The 21432-nt window shown below is 41.8% G+C and overlaps 3 protein-coding genes across 4 annotated transcripts; all 3 read right to left on the bottom strand.

The window, feature by feature from the left end:
* Positions 1-9962: 9962 nt before the first annotated feature.
* LOC128471982 (protein FAM118A-like) lies at positions 9963-11054 on the bottom strand. The gene has a single exon (XM_053453973.1). The coding sequence runs from the start codon at positions 11052-11054 to the stop codon at positions 10020-10022; it is 1035 nt and encodes a 344-aa protein (XP_053309948.1). The 3' UTR covers positions 9963-10019.
* Positions 11055-12837: 1783 nt separating this feature from the next.
* Positions 12838-13965, bottom strand: LOC128470982 (protein FAM118A-like). The gene has a single exon (XM_053452826.1). It carries the CDS (start codon positions 13933-13935, stop codon positions 12838-12840), a length of 1098 nt encoding a protein of 365 aa, XP_053308801.1. The 5' UTR covers positions 13936-13965.
* A 1137-nt stretch (positions 13966-15102) lies between these two features.
* Positions 15103-19730, bottom strand: UNC119B (unc-119 lipid binding chaperone B). Of its 2 annotated transcripts, none has more exons than XM_053453646.1 (6): positions 19658-19730; positions 18255-18572; positions 17635-17745; positions 17270-17378; positions 16817-16989; positions 15103-16214 (listed from the first exon to the last, which is right to left on the bottom strand). In XM_053453646.1, the coding sequence occupies exons 2-6, from the start codon at positions 18466-18468 to the stop codon at positions 16102-16104; spliced, it is 720 nt and encodes a 239-aa protein (XP_053309621.1). In that variant the 5' UTR covers positions 18469-18572; positions 19658-19730; the 3' UTR covers positions 15103-16101. The 2 variants fall into 2 exon arrangements, with proteins under 2 accessions (XP_053309621.1, XP_053309622.1); XM_053453647.1 differs by lacking the exon at positions 19658-19730 and adding an exon at positions 19484-19630.
* Between the last annotated feature and the right edge of the window lie 1702 nt (positions 19731-21432).

Raw genomic sequence — 21432 nt, 5'->3', positions numbered from 1 at the left:
ATGTCAAATATAAAGATATATATATATATATTGATATACTATAGAGAGCAGGGACCCCCAAATACAATAAGCCCAGCCATACTGTATATGCACAACAGACCATTTATGGATCTAATCTCTATATATTTAGGCAAATAAAGACACCTAAAAATGATATATTTATACAGATAATATACTGTATATCCAAGAAACGCACATGGTTTGAAACCAAGGTTAAAAAAAAACAGCGGTGCAACATTGTATAATAATTACTAAATATATAAAGACAAAGTAACAAATATAAAAACAAACTGTCTAATGACTTCTGAGATTTCTTTCTTCTACGGCCCCGGGATATAAAAATCCATGTTAATAACGGTAAAGCTTTAAAGAAATCTTCATGGACAATCTTGTGTTAATAAATATAAAATTTAACTAAATCAGCAGATTATTTATTAAATTGTGGCTAAATTAAAAAAAATGAATTGTAACGCCACCTTTGGAGAAAGTGTAAAGATTCAACAAAAATGATCTATGTATCTAAAATATATATAGAATATTTGTTATATATATATATATATTCAAATATAATATATATATAATATATGATATATAATATATACCGTATATAATATATATAATATACATAATATATATATATATAATATATATATAATATATATATATATATATATATATTATATTTAAATCTATATATTATACTTAAATATAAATATATGGGGCCCATGCTGATACCACATGGACAGATTGTAAGCCCTTTTTATTGCCTCTCTGTTGCAGGAGGAACAGCTGATATAACTTGGTGAGGTCAGATAGAGGGGGCACAATGAGTGGAGTCATTTGGTGGCAAGCAGCTGGTGTCCTATATCACAGAGAGACCCCATTCCTTATTTTGCGGCCGGAGCCCTCTTGTATATTCCCACCTGACGGGACGGGACACCAGTGGAAATTCCCACTGCTGACCCAGAAAAATCACAGGACCGCTCCAACTGTTTCTCTTCTCCCTCGACCACCAACTAGATTGTAAGCTCACAAGAACAGTGCCCTCTTCTCCTTTTTATTTTATTCCATTGATTGTAACAGCGCCATGGAATGTGCTGGCGCTATATGAATGTAATGTAATGAGATATCCGTTACTGGCCATAGCGCTTTAAGCACAGTATCAATAAGACCACCCACATGCACTGGATATGTGGGGGTGATGGTGGGCTGCTGTGGGGATGTGAGCCATGGGAGCCTCTACTGCATTTTCAAGGCCCCTAGGCTTCGTGGGTTGCCCCTAGGCTTCGTGGGTTGTCCCTATATGCAATGTCCTGATTTGATTACATGCAAAAATGCAATAAACTCACATTTTAATGACCATGAATGATAACTAACATGAAGCCACAAAATGAATCCATAATTAATGGGGTCCTTTGGTGTTTGGACGCCTAACCATTTAAATCAGAAAAAAAGTCCAAACCCACCAATCTAATTTTATGACCCCTTAAGAAGCAGCTTTTTATCTCAAAGTTGTAAATAGGGAGAGGTTATCTCTGACTTTGTGCTGTTTAGGGGTTGAGGCACCAAGAGTAGGCGCATGCAAGAAGACAATTCTGCCGCCGGCTAGGTCGATGTATATGGGATAAGATTGTATGGATAGTGGTATCCATCCTCGTCCACTGAGTGGTTCCACCTGCCAGCCTTGGCAAGAGGATGAATGATGGCGTCAACCAGCACTAGCCTTTGGCCAATAGCTGTTTTGTGGCCCTACGGTTCTGGCAGTAGGTCCTTTGCAAGCTGGGATTTAGCGCCACTCGCAGGCACTGTAGAGAAAGGCAGACAGGTTGCCATACGCTAACTGGCATTTGAAACATTCGCGTTATGCATCGGCATTCATTTACGGGCTAGAATTAGCCATGTAACTGGACCTCGTCAGTCTGTGTTCACGGGGCCAAAATGGGATTAGAAAGATCCATCATCCGCTAATTTACAAAGTAACGCTTTTTTCTGAATCAATGCATTAGGGATCATGAGAAATTTCTACCTTAACCCATAATTCTTCATGAACTTTAATCCTGTGGCTACTAAATTCGGCTATTAAGACATCGACTGTCCCCGTCGCCACACATGACTGTTTTTATTCAACGCCAACATCAATGAACACGCATTGTTGATTGATTTTCTATTATCCGTGGGTAAATTGCGCAGCCAACGGCGTCCCATGATACACCGAGGAACATTAATTACCAGGACTGGTAATGGCGGAGTGGGGATCGGACGTTGACGATGCCTATACTGTTGGAAGCTGTATGATAAATAATGAGCGTGAAAACCTTACTTTTCATATAAATAAGGTCTGGTTAATAATATTCTTGAAGTTTAACGGATCTTTAATCTATACCTCTCTGTTCCTCCTGGCCATTCTCCATAAGCCTCCAAATCATTTTCTTCCTTGCATCTACTGGACCAATGTGTTTACCTACTGGGCTTCTATTTATGAATACGGAATGTCCTGCCCCCTATCTCTCTTTCCTCGCTTTCCTCCGTGGAATGTCTTCTTCTGCCTCCAGCGTGCATTGTTAGGTATCACTGCCTTTTTTCCCTATGTTTCAATATTTTTACGATACACACTGTTAGATGATGACTTTAGCAAAAATATTCAATGCGAAAAACAAAATCCCTAAAACAAAATAAAATCATTACTGTAAATTATGGTTTTTTGACACATTCTAGAATGCCTGGAGCGCTGGAGCGCGCCGTTATTGTAATAGGGGGAGGATAGAATTTGAGTTGTTTGACAATGCCCTGCTCCAAAACTGCATTTAAATGGTTAAATATTCCATTTCCAGGGCACGTTCCCACCGGAGGAGGCCATTCCGCTGTTCTAGCTGCAGGTACTAAATCTTGGCGACATCCACTCTACCTCTATTAAGCTGCCGGAGGGCGGTGTGAGCGCAGATGTTGGGAAATGTTTTGACTTGTGGTCTCAGGACGTGGGAGTCACTGGCAGCCCCCAGAGGCGTGCTGGGAATTCACCTTTTATTTTGTGTACCAATCTGGTTGTTTGGCCACGAGCCCAGACTGGCACTTATGTCTGCTTGGGTGAATAGCATGTGTGTGCGTGCGTGAGTGGGTTTCGAGCGTGACGCATTAGCAAGACCCCGTTATGGTTAATAAGCAGTAAACTGAGCCTCTGACACATCAGCGCTCCTTGTTGGCTTCCACTTAATCACTCACTCAATGGTTTGACAGAACTGTGTCTGTTTCGCACTAACGTGAGCGTCTCCTGTAGACCGACCAACCCTTCCCACCTCCATGCAAAATGTTCATCAGTATTATATTTATAGAAGCACAAGAAAGACGGTTGACTTAACGCAATAACGTATCTAAGCACCAAGGGATGGAATCAAAAACATATAATGGAAGTTATTATAATATATACCTTGCAGACCACCAGCTGTCCAATTCAGTCTAAAACCTTATTAATAGATTTTTTGGCTTTCAAGAGAGACCAGGAATGGGGGATGGGAGCTACAGATCCTCATTGAGGTTGGGGGCCACACAGAAATGGCCCCAAACGCTGATGGTAGTTAGGTTTCCTAGATCCTATGGAGGAAGAAGTGGACAGAATGAGTGTCTAGTCGATTGTCCAGGTGCTTATTTATTCCGACTCGTCCAAAACAGACTTATAAAAGGGAAATGCACAAAAAAAAAGCAGAATCAGAAAAGGATCCAGTCTTTATGTAAATGCTACCCAATGGTTACTATAGACACCCCGGTGGCTGTATATGGAATTACAAGTAAAACAAGTGAAAAAGCATTAGCAAGCGTCTCAAGCTCTTTAAATCATATGGTCACCTGCCCAGCGCCAATCCTAGAGCATTTAGCGCCCCCCACTAACTACCCTAGGCAGTAGTAGTTACCCTGCCCCTATCCCCCTTGTCAGAAGTATAACTACTACTTTTCCTCTGTTTAGTAATGTTCCTGAACAAATTATTCCAAATGCTTTCCAAAAAGATTTCACAAGAAAAACACATAAATATTTATTCTTGAATTATTTAATTTAGTTTTAATAAAGGACATTTTGGTTTCTGTCTCGGCTGGTGATAAATCTGTATTCAGCTGAAGCTTCACAGAATCATTATATCATTTTATATGCTTATTTAGGCATCTCACGTTGGCAAACGGCAGATTTGAGGTCATTGAGTGTAGCATCGCAAAACATTGTGCCGCCCCAGAAAAAATGACTATGTGGCCCTCGTGTTAACCCCTCAAGGGCCAATGCCAGCCCATGTCATGCATTTGGGAATTAAAGACCATATACCATTTACATCAATCGTTGTGGGGGATCCTGCAAGACTAAGAACGCTGATACAAATTAAATAGGACATCGAAGGGAGGAACGTGGTCTTCAAGACCAACATTTTTATGATGACAAATTACGGCAGAACCCTGCCCTAAATTAATGAGTTTTTTGGCACAATAAAGCATATTAACGAAAACATCTCAAAATGTGACTCGGACCGTTTTAAACACATTAATTTAAAACTAACATTTTTTAAATATGTTCCTTTTCAGCTGTAAAAGAACGGGTGACAGCAGTGGGTAACATTTTAACATGCATGTAATATATTCTGCAGGTTCCCAATCTCTCTGTGTATCCTGCATCTCAACCACAATGCATAGAGTGGCAGAATTCCAGAGGTCAGATGCCTATCCGGTAATCCTAATGATAATAAGCTTTGACGGCACACAGAATATACGGAAGACTAGTGTGCCCTCTACTGGTAAATGTTGTTTTTCTAGTTCCATGCAAATAAGAACAATGATTCGAACTGTATCCCCCAGAATAGTGACCCCGAGACCAAGCCAGATGAGGTACTGGTCAATGTCCACAATGGATCACCGGACCCAAATCTACATCCCCCGGGGCCATTCTCCCAGAAGACATATGCAACCCCTTCCGTTGCTCCCTAGTCAGAAGGCTGTAGAAGGGTCAGATCTTCTTGGTCCTCCTCTGAAGACAGGAATCTTAAAGGTTAAGTAGGAGCCCAGAAGAGCAGCCTACCTCCCCATAAAAATCAATCTTCTGGAGAACTGGCCATATAAAAAGATGTGTCTTCATAAACTATTTTGATGGAAGATGAATAGTTGAGTGAAAACCAAAAACTAGTACAAACGTGAGTGCAAAGATAAGTAAAACGGAAAAGTGCGTTTGAAGCCCCAGCAATAAGGACGTGGGTAGGGGTATGCTATTGCCCCCCAGGCCAGTCTAAAATTGCAGCATGGTCACGTAACCGTGGTAACAGTGAGACTGCTTGCACAGCGTATGGACAACAGAAAGAAAGCTGAGAGTGAGGCAAGGGAGTGAATGAGTTAGAGGAGAAGGGAGTATGTATGTATGTTAAAGTTTATGTACGTATGAGTGTATGTATAACTGTGTTTGTGTGTTAGCATGAGTGTGTGTGTGTGAATGAATGTGCATGTGCGTTAGCGTGAATGGTGTAAGTGTGTCAGCATGAATTTGTATGTATAGGTGTGTTTTAGCACAGATGTTTGTGTAAATATGTGAGAGAGAATATGCGTTAGCATGAGTGTTTAAGTGTGTATGGGAGGCAGTGTGTGTTAGCATGAGCGTGTAAGCGTGAGTGAATGTTAGTGAGTATTTGTCAGTGGATGTTAGTGTACATATGTGTAAGCATGTGTATGTACATCTGAATTACGGGGGAAGGAGCTGATTGGCCTGTCCCTGAAGGTAGGTAGAGAATATATACTCAAAATGTTATAATCAAGCAGTAAAGCAAACAGCCAAAGTTCAGCAGCCATTAAGAGCTCACCGAGCACCGTGCTAATGATTAGTATTGCATTTTTACCTAATGAGAGCCACCTCCCTCACCCAAAATCAGCATACATTTTGTTCTTTGTACTCACTACATCTTTAGCGCACGAGTGGATAGTTAACTTTTGGCTTTAACATTTCTTTTAATCCATTAAGACGCAATTTGCATATAGATTACACATTACTTGATTGCCGTACGGGGATGTAGGTTAATTTATTTTGCCTTGAAGTGATTGTGTCACGCTGTTTCCGTAACCCATCTCATAAACCGTACGCCATCTGATTGTCCGGTTATTCTTTAAGAATGAGAAAAAAAAAAGCGTTGTATGTCAGTAATTAGGGGCCTCGGCTTGAATATTTCATAGAGTCGAATACTTTACTGATAAGTGCTTTGATTATTTCAAATAACCAACAACATTACAAATATAGCTGAAATCTTCAGAATTCTGGAAAATGATTATGAACGCCAGTGAAAAAGAAATAATGAATGGAGCCTTCGCATTTCCTTAGATGTAATTCTCATCGTGTCTTCATTCCATGTTGCGAGTTTTTCTGCTCCATTCTCAAAAGCAAGAGCTGCTTATTTTGACACTTTTTGTTTTTTTTACAGCTGTTATGATGTCATTAAGCTGCAACTTCTCTTATAAGAAGGATAGCAAGAGACATGACTTTCGCTTCATGGTTTTACAGATGTTGCAAACTCTCAGCTGAACGGGAGCAGAGGCTTCTTAACACAGTATGCGTCAGAAGAGCTACTTTTTCAGGAGCATTGTGGGTGACAAAAGAGACGGACTCGATGACATCATACCCACTTCTGCTCATGTGCCACCCAGCTTTGAGCATGTCACCCATGTGCTGCATTCTTTTGTTATTCTTTCCAAGTTATTTTTAGAATTGCCAGGACACCAGACATTTTGGTTCCTAGTCGAGGCATAAATAGAATCCACTGGGCCCTGATGCGAAAAGTCACCCCGGGCCCCCCAACTTCAACAGCTAGTCTGCCCCTTTTTTTCCACTTGCCCCTCGTCCCTCCAACATAAAACATTTGTAAACACCATAAACATCCATTCTCACACACACAATTACACATCCATGTGCACACACACTAACACAATTACACATCCATGTTCATTCATACACACAATTACACGTCCATGCTCGCACATACACACAATTACACATCTGTGCGCACACACATTAACACAATTACACATCCATGTTTATTCATATACACAATTACACATCCATGTTTACCCACAAAAGTACACATCCATGCTTACATACATATATAAACATAAAGATTTCTCTCTCTCTCCCTATATATATATATATACACACACACATAAACACATATACATACACCCCAAGCTTGTTTAAATTCCTTACTGTAATAACCTCTACCACTTCTACTGAGAGGCTGTCCCACTTATCAACCAGCTTCTACATAATGTATAAACTTCCTTACATCGCATCTAAGCTGCTCTAGTTTTACATCATGACATCTTGTTCTAATATGTCTCCTCTTTTGAAATAAACTCCCCTTCTGTGCTTTGTTAAATGCCTTAAAATATTTAAACGCTTCTATCACACCCCTTCTCCTCCAAGCCACACACACTCAGATCCTTCAGTCTTTCCTGATCATTTTTATCCTGTAAACCATTCCTATTATAGTCGCCCCCTCTCTACAATGTGTCAATATCCTTCTAGATATGTGGTCTCCAGAACTGTCCCCAATACTCTACTGTCTGGACAGAGATCTGTAGAGCAGCAGAAGCTCTTCCTGATGCGAATACCTCTAGCTATACAGTGCCACACAGTGGTGAGACGATGTAACTACAACCCACAGCAACTTATTTTTAGAAGACTATAAGGGATATAAGCATAATAATGCCTTTTATTATCATTTCAATTACATGTTGATTACTAATCATTAGTTATTTTTTGTGTTTGATTGTGTTAAATACAGTAAGAAAAAAACTGTCAAAAAAAAAATGACCCACTACCCTGCTTGCATTTCAGACACTTTGTAAGCAAACAAAACCAATATTTTTAAAATCATTTTTGGAGTATTAAAATGAATAATTATCACTGGTGTTTTTGGATATGGTGCCTTGATGGATTTTGGTATTCTCGGTGGGATTTGAACCCTGGACCCTGGTGCTGCAGTGCAGTGGTGTAGGCCACTGAGCCACTGTGCTGCCTGGTGATTTGTAATGGTGAACCGGGTGTAATGTGAGTAATAGGAATTACAACGGGTAGGAGATCTAGTAATAGGAGTGGTTCTGAGCGGCAAGGAACATCAATGATTGGTGAGAATAACTGTCAGTCAATTTCTTTGATCGTTCACCTTTGGGAATTGGAGAGAACCGCTGCCCATCATGTGTATGGAATTCTATTGGACTATGTGGGTGATGTCATGCTTAGTTACCTTTAAAGCAATTGGCTGGGTTTGGCAACACATCTAATACATCGGTAACCATTGGATATGATTGTTCCCTCCCCTAATCCGTGATGTCATTAACAAAGGAGATATAAGGCCAAACAGTCTCCATTTCGGAAGCCATTAGTCCAGAAGCTCTGAGGAGCAAAACATGTCAGGGGGGCTATTTGTCTGAGTTTTTAATAACCCGTGTCACTGGTCATAATTTAGTTATTCTTGTTGTTAGGACTGCAGCCATCAACAGTATATATGATGTGATACTCTTAGCGTTATACGACTCTGGGCATTTGCCCTCATGTCACAGTGACGTATACCTTTTACGGTAGGACTGGTGACGCTGGTGTTTTTAAAAATCTTTTTTGGTTATACCTTTTAACAAACACGTTAATAAAAGTGATGTTTTAGGGTGGGGTAAAAAGGGTATTTTTGATCCCGGGAACGGGATTGGTTGGTTTTAGTTGTAACTTGCCCTTGGCCCCGCAGGGGCATTATTTTGGAATTTTAAAATGAATAATAAACAATTTTCACTATAACATGAGCAAGACATATTGGTACAGGGAGAGAAGAGGGTCCTGTCCGTGAGAGCATGCAATCTATTAATAATAAAAAATAATAAAAAAATTGCCAAAGGTGGTTATTGTAGACAAACTGCTATGTGTTGTAACGACTCCAATTTGCTTTTGACTCTGCAACATCTTGAGTCAATAATGACCTAATTATATGAAAGTCAATTGCCCATGTGTTATATAATTGAAATATATGGTAAATGACACACTTGACATCATCCACAGCGGGAATTCAATGACAAAGATAATGTCCTGATGGGGGAGGGGGGTTTGGTGTACGGCAAAAAAATTGGGTTGGAAACATTGTTTAATTTTTTTTTTTTATAGCCAATCAAATACACGTTCTTTGGATTTTATCCGTGTCAGGCTTACGTGATTAGTTTCATTGTTACAATGTTTTTAGTGGACCCAGAATTTCTATTGCTTGCTCTGCAAGTGCCTGCGTAGATTGCCAGAGATGTTGCACATAAAGGATCCAGCCAGAGCGTAACTGTAGCTCAAGATCTGTTTGACATCACCTGCAATTATGCATTGTCAGTTTTTTCTGGTAGTCGTCACGTTTTCCAAAATTGAAAAAGGTATATTAATCTGTGAACCAACTAACCACCTAATACAGTATATATGTCTCACGGCAGGCAATGATCTTGATTGTTGTTTGATGGAATACATCATGCAGTTGTAATTCTTTAAATAAAACATGTTAACATATGAACAAAAATGTTATTTCCAGAGTCGTTCTTTCATCGTGTGACGCTTATGCATGGTTGAACCTAGTTTCCTGTAGATCAGTATTTCTAAACCTTTAGTACGATGTTGGACCCCGTGGAAATAATAAATAAAACATATTAGTGACAATGATTGTGTGTCCTGGAACATTCTATGGACTTCATCTTGTGAACACACAGGGAGTTGGTCCATGGTTTTAGAACCTTTTTGTTGCACTGGTGGCCCATGAGCTGGATGTACTAGCCCTCCAGAATTGTTTGGAATAAACTTACTTTGCATTAGTAATTACCGTACATTGTGTTCATCCCTACCCCATGTTTCTTAATGCTAGATGCCCCCCACAGTATTTAAATGCCCACCATAACCCCTACCCCCCACCCCTCCAAAACACAGGCAAGCGATACAGATATTTATTGCAATGCTTCCTTTTTATTAGGCACAAGCATTTGGAACACTCCACCTTCCATTACTTTGCTTTCTTGGCTGTTTCCGGCTCATCTAATTTTCTCTTTAAGGTAGTATCAGAAGTTGGTTTGGACGGCGCTGCAGACATTTTCCCAGAATTCTCAGCATACAGAGATTTTTGGTTGCATAATTCCGAGGACAAACACTTAACGTACTCAGGAAACTTCTTAAAAGTATCCCCGTAGGTTATCAGTTTGATGCCATACAGTAACATATCTGCCTGGAGCTTGAAGAAGTGGTCTTCGTTCTCCTTGATAACCAGCATGAAGTGTTCCAGATTTACTTTGTTGTACACATTGCGCAGGAAGAGCTCTTGGAAGACGTAGTCCTTTAGGATATCCCCGCAGCCGAGGAAAAGGAAGCATTTGGTGCTGTACAAATTCTCTAAAGTCCCCATCAATTCCAAGTCTTGGGTTAAGTATTTATATTCGAATGGATCCAAGGCCATCACGCAGGGTTTGGTGTACAGGCCATGGATATGCAGAACACCATACTTATTTAGGCCCCGTGCCCACTGCAATACCTTGGCTTTGTCTTTCAAGTCTAGAGACTCCATCGGTTTCCCTTGGTTCTGACCGTAGACTTCTAGCAAGTTATCATAGTTGGTGGTAAGGACTATGGCCCCTCTCTCCATGAGACTAAGGATTGACTCCAAGGCCGTAGGATTCTGAATGTGAACGTCCAGGTCTTCAAATATTTCTGGTAGGCAGTCATGGTAAAAACTGGGCTTACTGTCATCGGAACGTGGTGACATCTTCCTGACAAGATCATGAGCGACAACCATTAGATCTTGGTTCTCCCGAAGATTGTTCCGGAGCTCTGAGGCATCCATGGGGTGTAACACTTCGATTTGCTCAGCGACAGCAATCATTTCTTCAATACATGAACGCCATGAAGTCAGGGCCCGGATTCCCGGAAGAGCAGATGCGCTCACCCCAGTTCCAATAACGATCAGAAGGTTACCTGGGTGCTTCTTGGTGAGAGTTTGTAACACTGACCCAGATTTCGGTTCACTCTTGTTAGTTGTTTCTTTCATCGTGTTTTTCCCTGAATCCATTTGGCCCAGAAGAGAGGTAACTCTACAGCTCGGTTGACTGCTTCTTTTGATGTGTGGTGATCTCTGAGTCCCACCTCTTGTCACTCTGTTGCGTCACAATCCCTATTGCATCATCGCCTGGGCAACACAACCTGCTGCAAAGTTACTTGGTTTTCTCCAACAGCCCTAGCGTGTGTTGTACAAGACAAATAAAGCATAACTTTGGTTCTACCCCTAAGTATATCCCTCGGGGCCCTCGTTACCTAATGTATCAGTTTGTCTTGGTCTATCACTTCTAGTTTTGTCAGACCCTTTGTACGTATGGACTGTAAGAAGCGCTGCAGAAATTGTTGGCGCCATATAAATAAAAGATAATAATTCTAATAAGCAACTCAGTTTGTACAGAAAATTATTATATATTGGTCTGTTTTCTCATTGGCCCACCACCCAGAATAATACTGGGCATAGAACTGTCCTAGTATTTACCTCCTACTCGGTGGCATTTATATATATATATATATATGTGTGTGTTTGTATGCGTTAGACATGCATTTTTAACTACATAATATGTAATTTTCTCTTTGAAGTGGAGGCCGTGATTGACATATGATTTCAAAATAACAGCTGAACTGGCAGTTAGTTTTCATTCTTTAATATTTGACCCTGCTTGCTGCCGATATACATACCTGGGAACTCTCCGGGTTTGACCCGGAGATTGCCGGGTGGAGCGCTGCTTCTCCGGGTCAAGACACAAATCCTCCGGGTTGCTGTCGCGGGGTCTTGACACGCCCTGCTCCCCGCCCATTTTCCCTTTAAATAGGGTTGTTTCCTGCTGCCGTGAGCGGGAACGCCCCCGACGTCAGCGGGAACTCCCACTGATGTCAGCAGGAACTCCCACCGAGATCACGGGGACCGCCCGCTGACGTCAGTGGGCAGTCCTGGCCGCGTCCCGCAAGGGAAGGCTCCAGGTATACCGATGTATATTAATAGTAGCCCCGCTGCCAATATATATATCAATATTAGACCCTGTTGCCAATATATTTTATATTGAAAAAGCTGAACACTACCCAAGCATTTCCTTGGGCCCAGCTACATGCTCCCTAGCATGCAATTACTCCCTCCGCTACCACACAATTTTTTTTGCCACCCTGACTTTAGGGGCAGTTATGGTTAATGGGGTGTTTAGCATTAATTTAGGGGCAGTTATGGTTAATGGGATCTTTAGGGTTAATTTAGGGGCAGTTATGGTTAATGGGGTCTTTAGGGTTAATTTAGGGGCAGTTATGGTTAATGGGGTCTTTAGGGTTAATTTAGGGGCAGTTATGGTTAATGGGGTCTTTAGGGTTAATTTAGGGGCAGTTATGGTTAATGGGGTGTTTAGCGTTAATTTAGGGGCAGTTATGGTTATGATCTTCAAAGGGGCTGGACGAAGAGACTCACTGAGGCACCGGGCGCAATGGTGCAGGCAGGCCGGCCGCTTTAAAATGATTAAGCAGCCGGCGGAGGCAATCTTACAGACACTTGAAAATTTGCAGACGCTTCGGCTCTTGAATATCTGTTACTTTGTATTAGTTGTTACATTGTGTTCATCGCCACCCCCATGTTTCTTAATGCTAGATGCCCCCCAACTTATCATAAAACCTGATGGAAACGGCTTTAGGATCATCTGCTTTGAATTTGAATTCAGAATTCTCCCGTAAACGTTTTTTTTCACACTATTTAAATGCCCACCACAACCCCTACCCCCCCATCCCCCCAAATCACAGTCAAGCGATACAGATGTTTATTGCGATGCTTCCTTTTTATTGTGCACAAGCATTTTGAACACTCCACCTTTCTTGACTTTGCTTATTTGGCTGTGTTCGGCTCCTTTGATTTCCGCAGAAGTTGGTTGGGACGGCGCTGCAGGCATTTCCTCGGAATTTTCAACATCTGAAGATTTTTGGTTGCATAACCCTGAGGACAAACACTTAACGTACTCAGGAAACTTATCAAAAGTATCCCCGTAGGTTATCAGTTTGATGCCATACAGTAACATATCTGCCTGGAGCTTGAAGAAGTGGTCTTCGTTCTCCTTGATAACCAGCATGAAGTGTTCCAGATTTACTTTGTTGTACACATTGCGCAGGAAGATCTCTTGGAAGACGTAGTCCTTTAAGATATCTCCGCAGCCGAGGAAAAGGAAGCATTTGGTGCTGTACAAATCCTCCAAAGTCCTGACCATATCCAAGTCTTGGGTTAAGTATTTATATTCGAATGGATCCAAGGCCATCACGCAGGGTTTGGTGTACAGGCCATGGATATGCAGAACACCATACTTATTTAGGCCCCGTGCCCACTGCAATACCTTGGCTTTGTCTTTCAAGTCTAGAGACTCCATCGGTTTCCCTTGGTTCTGACCGTAGACTTCTAGCAAGTTATCATAGTTGGTGGTAAGGACTATGGCCCCTCTCTCCATGAGACTAAGGATTGACTCCAAGGCCGTAGGATTCTGAATGTGAACTTCCAGGTCTTCAAATATTTCTGGTAGGCAGTCATGGTAAAAACTGGGCTTACTGTCGTCAGAACGTGGTGACATCTTCCTGACAAGATCATGAGCGACAACCATTAGATCTTGGTTCTCCCGAAGATTGTTCCGGAGCTCTGAGGCATCCATGGGGTGTAACACTTCGATTTGCTCAGCAACAGCAATCATTTCTTCAATACATGAACGCCATGAAGTCAGTGCCCGGATTCCCGGAAGAGCAGATGCGCTCACCCCAGTTCCAATAACGATCAGAAGGTTACCTGGGTGCTTCTTGGTGAGAGTTTGTGGCATTAGCCCAGATTTCAGTTCACTCTTGTTTGTTGTTTCTTTCATTGTGTTATTCCCTGAATCCATTTGGCCCAGAAGAGAGGTAACCCTACAGCTCGGTTGACTGCTTCTTTTGATGTGTGGTGATCTCTGAGTCCCACCTCTTGTCACTCTGTTGCGTCACAATCCCTATTGCATCATCGCCTGGGCAACACAACCTGCTGCAAAGTTACTTTGTTTTCTCCAACACCCCTAGCGTGTGTTGTACAAGACAAATAAAGCATAACTTTGGTTCTACCCCTAAGTATATCCCTCTGGGCTCTCTACTGAACCTAATGTAATGGTTTGTCATCTGTCAGTTCTAGTTTTGTCAGACCCTTTGAATGTATCTACTGTAAGAAGCGCTGTGTAAAATGCCGGCGGGATATAAACCATAATAATTATAATAAGCTCTCCCTGTAGCCTTGGAAGGCTATAGACTATTTGGTAGAGGTGCAATGTTAAATAGATAAACAATAAAAAAAAATCAACAGACTGGTTATTACCAGAGTAAAAGAACTAGCTTATTTCACTCAATCTGTCATAAATTTGAACCTCACAGGTATCCTCTTTAATGCTGGCTCAGCAAAAGCTACGCTTGCCCAAAGCGCTCCCATTGATTAAGGCAACTTAAAAATATAGATGTGGAATATGAACAAACCTTTAATGATCAAAGATCAAATCTGTTGCCTATACATTCTTAGATGTCAAGCTTTGGTTATCCGTTGAATGTGCACAAAGATGTTACGACAAAAGGGAAGCTCAGATGTTTGTAACACGTTTAATAAGATTTCAGCAATGACAAAATAAAGTGTAGGGGGGGGGTGTGTGGCATCACACAATTTTGACAGATGCCAACCAAATTCAGGAATGTAAAAGACGGACCTGGCAGAGGGAAGGATGGAACCCTGAAGTTGCCGCCATCGTTAGATCAAAACAATTTGCTAGAGGATACTAGTTTTACTTTCTGGAAATCAAGCCAATGCCATTAAAAAAAAAAGGACATTATAATAATAATAAAAAAAAGACATCCTAAAAAATGTCAATCCAGCCACTTCCTGGAGATATAAAACGTTTTGTGTTGACAAACCACATGTTATATTGATCCACATTAGACATGTGCATGTGGACCAAAATTTATACAAATATTTAGTTTAGTTTTTGGTCAATGAATTGTGTTTCCTGCCGTTTTGGTTAGGACGAAATTTGGTGGGCTTTTTGTTTTCGGGAAACAACATTTGTTGTTTTTTCCCTACCTTCTCCGATAACGCGTCCATGTCTCCTCTTCAGCGTTCGCAGAGTACTTCCCTACGGGGAAGAGGTTGTATGTGGACGCTTTGCCCTGTCGCAGAAGTAAAAGACGAATGCAGACGGACAAGCGGAGCCAGGGAAACGTTCATCGGAGATGGTAGAGAGAGCGCGAACAACAATTCTGAACTTTCTCCTTAGTTTGTTTCGTTGTGGCTCACTTTTCTGACATTGTTACGGGTGAACTAATACATATGAACCTAAATGTACAAGTCTGCTCTATATATCTTTGCTGAAAGCTTTTACTTACATTGGAATAAAGGAAGACAAGGCGATTCTTAACTTGTAATACACCTGATACCTCAACATCGAGCGGTGAATCAGGAATTGAATTATTGCTACGAGGATGACTGGAAGAGCTAGAGAACTTATTAAGAAAAATGCCAAAGCACCGCACATGCTGACCATACAGGGAGCGATCAGTAATGCACGTTTTCTATGAAGCCGTGAAATTAAATAACCTGGTAACTGTAAGTAAGGAAAACTGCTACAAAGTTATTTATGGAAGTCAAACGTTAAGGTAGGCACGGATTTTAGACAGCTGAAGATACCCAGCTGTGGTCGAGAGGCACTGTCACAAAACTACGTAAAAAATAAAACAAAAAACTTGTTTCAAAGCCTGAAAAAAAAAAAATTAAATTCAGGAAAGGAAGCTATTGTTTAACTGCCAATTTAGGACAGCAAGTTAAATGTGTATACACACATATATAAAAATGACACAAATCAGTAAAAGCGTTTCCTGTAAATACGAAGTTTTTGGTTGCCGACTACAGCACTTTATAAAACTCGAGTCGAGAGGTCAATGCTTTTGATGGAAGGGGGAGCCATGGTCTTCTCCCAGGAATCCGGCTCTTCAGCTCCTATTAGGGAACGCTCCATTGGATATAGTCTGTAAAGGCTGACCAATCACTGGCCTCCATTGTAAGCATAGTCTGCCTTATTATGCATAATGAGCTTGTTATCCACAAAGTAGAAGCTGTCAGACCGGGTTTCATACGGATTTTCGATCATAAGACGGACTGCGGAGAGATCGAGAAGTTCCGTTAGTCAGGTACAAGGAATACGATGGACCGTTATTATGATGGAGAATCGTGCCCCTTAACGTTCAGGACAGTGACAGGCTGTAGCCTCAGAAGAGGTTGCTGCTCAGTTGCCCTTGCATAGCGTCACTTGAGTTTAACAAACAGAATTTAAGGAAAAGTATGGATGATATTACTTGTTGTAAATACACCATAATGTCAACACAACCAAGAGACGGCTGACACCACCAGCGGGGGCCACACGGTTTTGATACAGAGCAAAGAAGCCTGGAGCTTTATATCTTCCAAATGTATGGAACACTAAAATTTATAATTTACTTTTTTTATATTCTTTTAATTATAAAATCCAGCACATTACTTTCACACTTTACTAAATTATTACTAATTAAAATCATAGAAAATAAAATAAAAAATTGAAGTCTGCATCATCTAAACCTTCTGGGCTGTTAAACTACAACTCCTACCTTCCACGGCTTAGCTGTCTTGCAAGCAATACAAAGTAGATCTTATACAAATAAAACATTTACACAAACATATGCCTTAAAAAAAAAGAAACCAAAAGAGCCCTTTTTAATACGTACCGAGCTCTTCCGAGAGCTGAGGGAACTCGTACATGTGTTCGCAAGTGTTCCTGCTGTTAGGGATGCAGAAGCCAAAGTCAAAATCAAAGCTTTTAAGGACTCGATCTCTGAAGAAATGCCTCTCGATCATCCGAAAACTCTTGACGGGCTTGTCACCTACTGTGAACTCCACGCTGCAAAGCAAAGAATAGAAAAGAACCTAAATCATCCGGTGATCTGCGTACCTTGGAACTCTCAGGGTTTTTTGCCGGAGACTTTTGGTGGAGCACGGCTTCTCTGGGTCTCTACTGGGAAACTGTAGTGGAGTTTAAAAACTGGTAATTTTCAGTGGGACCACCGGCCAACGTCAATGGGACCACCTACTCTCTTTCCGAAAAAGGGGGGGGCTCCGGCTAGCCTGAGCCTGAAGCTCCTATACATGTTTTGTCCCCAGAAAGCCAAAGCAAGACTCACGTTGCACCAACTTTCCGAAGCCTTAAGAAAGCTGGCGTAAACTGATAGCGTACAAAGCGTCCAGCGCTGGCATCGAACTGGCCGATCTCCTCGTCTTCCTCTTCTTGTTCTGCCAATAAAATGGGAAACTGCCTAATACTTGCAGTAAGAAAATACATTTAAAATTTTGTAAAGTAAAAAAAAAAAATATATATATTAATATCTGCATCTCTCTTGGTGATCAAGTTGGTTTTTATAACTTCCTCAGTACTTGATTTAGTTTCTAAAATGCCCTGCGAGTTACCTGTATCAATTTTAATTTAATCAGCTTTAACACATACTATAGAATTGAATTGGAAGAAGATTGTATTCGGTAGGAAACGTACCTGAGCAAGGTTTGGAGATCTCAAAAAGTATACTGCCTGTGTCCAGATCTCTGATTTTAAAGCGAGTGAAGTCAATCCCATAGATATTATCTTCTGGTTTGCATAAATAATCTGTAAGTAATATAAAGATAAATTAGGTCGAGAAAACGTCCCCCTCGTACTTTAAGTCCCTGCTAAGGAATGCCCAGGTGTCTCTGCGCAGGTTCAAACTGAGACGTGGAAGGTGTGTATCTGTTCAAGCTGTAACCCCTTTGGTGCATTATCCCCGAACTCCCACCCTTCAGATCTCCGCTACTGTCTGTTGATGCATGAGAGGAAGGATAAAGAGGGAAGATGAAGGAACAACTGAAACAATTGATCTGACGGCAGACCCATTCGGACCCCCGTCCGTCTCGTCTTAGATTCAGATTCCATAGGCCTATCCCATGCATGTTTACATTTTCTCAATTTATTAGGCTCTACCTTTTCTGATGGGAGGCTGTTCCATTTATTTAACACCCTTTCGGGAAAGTAAAACATCCTTTACATCCAATGCCTCAGGTAATCCAATATCTACTCCGATCTTCTTGTCCCACCTAGACTTTCATCGTTACCGTCTATCCCGTATCCCAAGAACTCACTCTCTGTTACTCGGCTCAGGCCTAGGATGTGTTCTGGTCTTAGTTCTGTAAGACCCAACAACTCCTGCTCGGTGACCGGGGTCACTTGACCGAGTTCAGAGGCAATCGATTCCTTCCCTTGAATCCGCCGAGCCTTCAAACGGCTTATTACGCCGCCTCCTGCCTTCTTCCTCTCTTCTTTGCCCTGAACCGCGTCTCTGTCCAGCCCGCTCATGTCTCCACGACCAAAGGGTGGCTTCCTCCGGTGCTTCGTCCGGTGAACTTTACACAACAGGAGGAACTCTAATTACGGGTAACCGGGTCAGCATTCGGGGGACGCTAGAGAAGAGAACGAAGAATCAATTCCAAAGAAACACAAAAACAAATGCAATGCGGGTTGTATAAAAAGTCTGACTTTCCGCGGGATTTCAAACAATACATTAATAATAGGGTTAGGTTACTAGAAGAAGTCGCTTGGGTATCAAAGTTAACGTTAACTCTTTTGTTGCTCGGCGAGAGGCACGGGTTGGGATACAATGCACACATTTCAGCGTAAATGTAAAATAACATTGAGAATCACCGGAAAGAATAAACATTTAAAATCAGGATCATCATCGTCAGAATGCAAAACCCGGGGTAACCGTGTTCATAAAGGGACCCCAATACAATTACCTTTCATATCTTCTACACGCTCCACATTAAAGAATCTTAAACACCCTGCTCACTGCCATGTTGGCACAGGTCGCACTCCTCTTTGGCATCCAAAGGGTTAGCATGTGTAAGTGTATATTATATATATCTAGATCGTAAGCTCCTTTGAGCCGGGCCCTCCTCATCTGTTTCTGTAAGTCAGATTGTTATGTTATATACTTATGTCCTGTCTATTGTACAGCGCTACGGAATAAGGTGGCACTATATCTATCTATCTATCTATCTATCTATCTATCTATCTATCTATCTATCTATATATATATATATATATATATATAGTGTTGCCCAGCTAATACTGGGAGCCCCTTCCCGCTGACCCCTATGCAGTATACCAAGCATGATTAACTCTTTCAATACTGCACTGCATCGTCCTCTGTTAAACTTGGCACCTCTCTCCCGGGGGGGGGGGTCACATCACTATTCACACTCCATAATAACTCATAATAAAAAACATGAATCTGCAGGCAAACCACTGATAATTTACTTTTATTTGCAACTTTCTGCATTTGCCCTTACTTTCGGAATTCAGCAGCCCGTACCTTAACAAAGCCCCCGCACGTGACGTCACTCACTGCGACGTGCGAGTGCAACTATCCGTGACGTGTTCGTGATGTCATGGAGGTTTTAGTGGATACATAGTCCCGAATTATTGACGAATCCTTAATAATATGTAGGAATGCCCAACTCCCCCCCTTCTTCATTAGCTTACTTACCCCTGCTCCGGTGTTTGTGGTGTAGCCCCCGGAGGAGGTGGATCAGCAGGCCTATTGCTAGGCAACCAGGGACACCGCAGGAAATAACTCACTAAGGGCAAGTGAAGCAGGCGTGGTGTGAGACTGCCCACTTTCCCTCTCCCGCCATATCTAACAGGCTGCGAAGGTCAGGGGGAGGAGAGACAGGGGCAACAAAGACGGGGATTATTTGGAGACTGTGAGGGAAGGGGGTCTGGGGTTTGGGGATGAGCTGGTTAGGCACCACCACTCCTATCATGCCAGCCAGCATGTGAAAGATTTGCAGTTAAGGTGGGCAACTGCTGCAGGTCAAGGGTTGGGCCTGCAACCTATCTTATAATAAGACAGAAATTAGCAATTAGGCAGAATCTAATAATACATTAGCTTCCAGGTTATATAACTCCTATTACCCTCAGCCAGGCTTTGGGAAATCATCAGCAGCTGTGTGTCACACTTTACTCTCAACCGGACATTTTTATAAAGATGTGACGGCGGATCAGACCCTGTTTAGCCCGTCTAGTCGCCCGGTTTTCCTGCCGTAAAGACTCAGACCTTAATCGGTTGCCGGTCTCGTCTTAGATTCAGGAGCCGTATGCCTGTCCCATGCATGTTTTAGCCTCTATCGAAAAAATTAAAAACTTCCTTACGTTATCTCTCAGCCCCTGACAAAAATCATTTACCAAAAGTATCAATTATTAACTAAAAAAACTTTATTTTAGATAAGGGGGATTCCGGAATGTCTCTGATCTCTGTAAGGGTGTACTGCACTTGAATAAAGAAACATTCAAACAGAAATATTTTCTATAATAAATAAATAAACAAAATAAACGCATTTTATTTACAAAAAGGGAGTCATCCTTTTAAAGTATTGGCTGCCGGTGGTCTGGCTCTCGGTATAATTACCTGCATCTCTGGCTAATGAACAACTTGGATTACAAAATATTGTTTGAGAGGAGAAAGGTCTTCAAAACCGGTGTAACCGGTACCTATCAGGGGAGAGGCAGCGTTTCTGATTCAGAAAGATAAGGAATAAAGAGGGGGGGGGTTAGGTTCGATTAGATGAATCCATGAGAAATGCACATTACTGACGGGTTTCCATGATGGATTACTCATTAGGCACCTCTGGCCAACTGTCTAGGGTTTGGTGATCCTGGGAGCCTTGGCCATGTCAACTTCAAGCCAAATCCACCATCGTACCGGCAACATCCGGGATGGGGGTGAGCAGTCCTGCTGATATCAGGCCCACATGCAGGAACACTGGCCGTGGTTGGAGAAGCAGTGGAGTGGAGTGTGCCCCCAACAGTTCACCCAGAGACTTCGGGCAAAACCAAAAGAGTACCCAAGTATACCATCTCTAGAACAAACCTATCATGCTCACCTCCTCGGGCAACGTAGACACCTGCATCAGGCGCCCGAGGAACCATGGAGTGTTACTCCAACTCTGCTATATCACCATCACCATTCCAGTGTGCCTACTGTAAAGAATTAGACCTTAATCAATCCTTCATCTTAGTATTCAGGAGTCATATGTCTACCCCATGTATGTTTAAATTCCATCACTGGATTGGCCTCTATTACTTCTGCTGGGAGGCTCTTCCACTTATCAACCACCCGCTTGGAACTTGTTAGAACAGAACAGATTTTTTTTAATTCTCATATTCCAGCTGCACATTACAAACTAAAATACCATACAAATACTACCAAATGCATCCTAAATCTTCAACATCACCGCCTCCGTAATACACTTTAATGATTTT

This window comes from Spea bombifrons, chromosome 13 (genome assembly GCF_027358695.1).
Source record: "Spea bombifrons isolate aSpeBom1 chromosome 13, aSpeBom1.2.pri, whole genome shotgun sequence".
NCBI classification, from domain to species: domain Eukaryota; kingdom Metazoa; phylum Chordata; class Amphibia; order Anura; family Pelobatidae; genus Spea; species Spea bombifrons.
The sequence above is the reverse complement of the archived record's forward strand: the minus strand, read 5'-3'. Positions and strand labels throughout refer to the sequence as shown.

Excerpts from the sequence above, each read along its gene's own strand:
- UNC119B (XM_053453646.1), bottom strand. The coding sequence starts at position 18,468 with ATGAGCGGGCTGGACAGAGACGCGGTTCAGGGCAAAGAAGAGAGGAAG. Across the intron at positions 16,990-17,269 it reads CTTCGGAAAGTTGGTGCAAC|CGTGGAGTTCACAGTAGGTG; the intron begins GTGAGTCTTGCT and ends TTTGCTTTGCAG. Across the intron at positions 16,215-16,816 it reads TCAGCTCTCGGAAGAGCTCG|TCCGTCTTATGATCGAAAAT; the intron begins GTACGTATTAAA and ends ATCTCTCCGCAG.
- LOC128471982 (XM_053453973.1), bottom strand. The coding sequence starts at position 11,054 with ATGAAAGAAACAACTAACAAGAGTGAACCGAAATCTGGGTCAGTGTTA.
- LOC128470982 (XM_053452826.1), bottom strand. The coding sequence starts at position 13,935 with ATGGATTCAGGGAATAACACAATGAAAGAAACAACAAACAAGAGTGAA.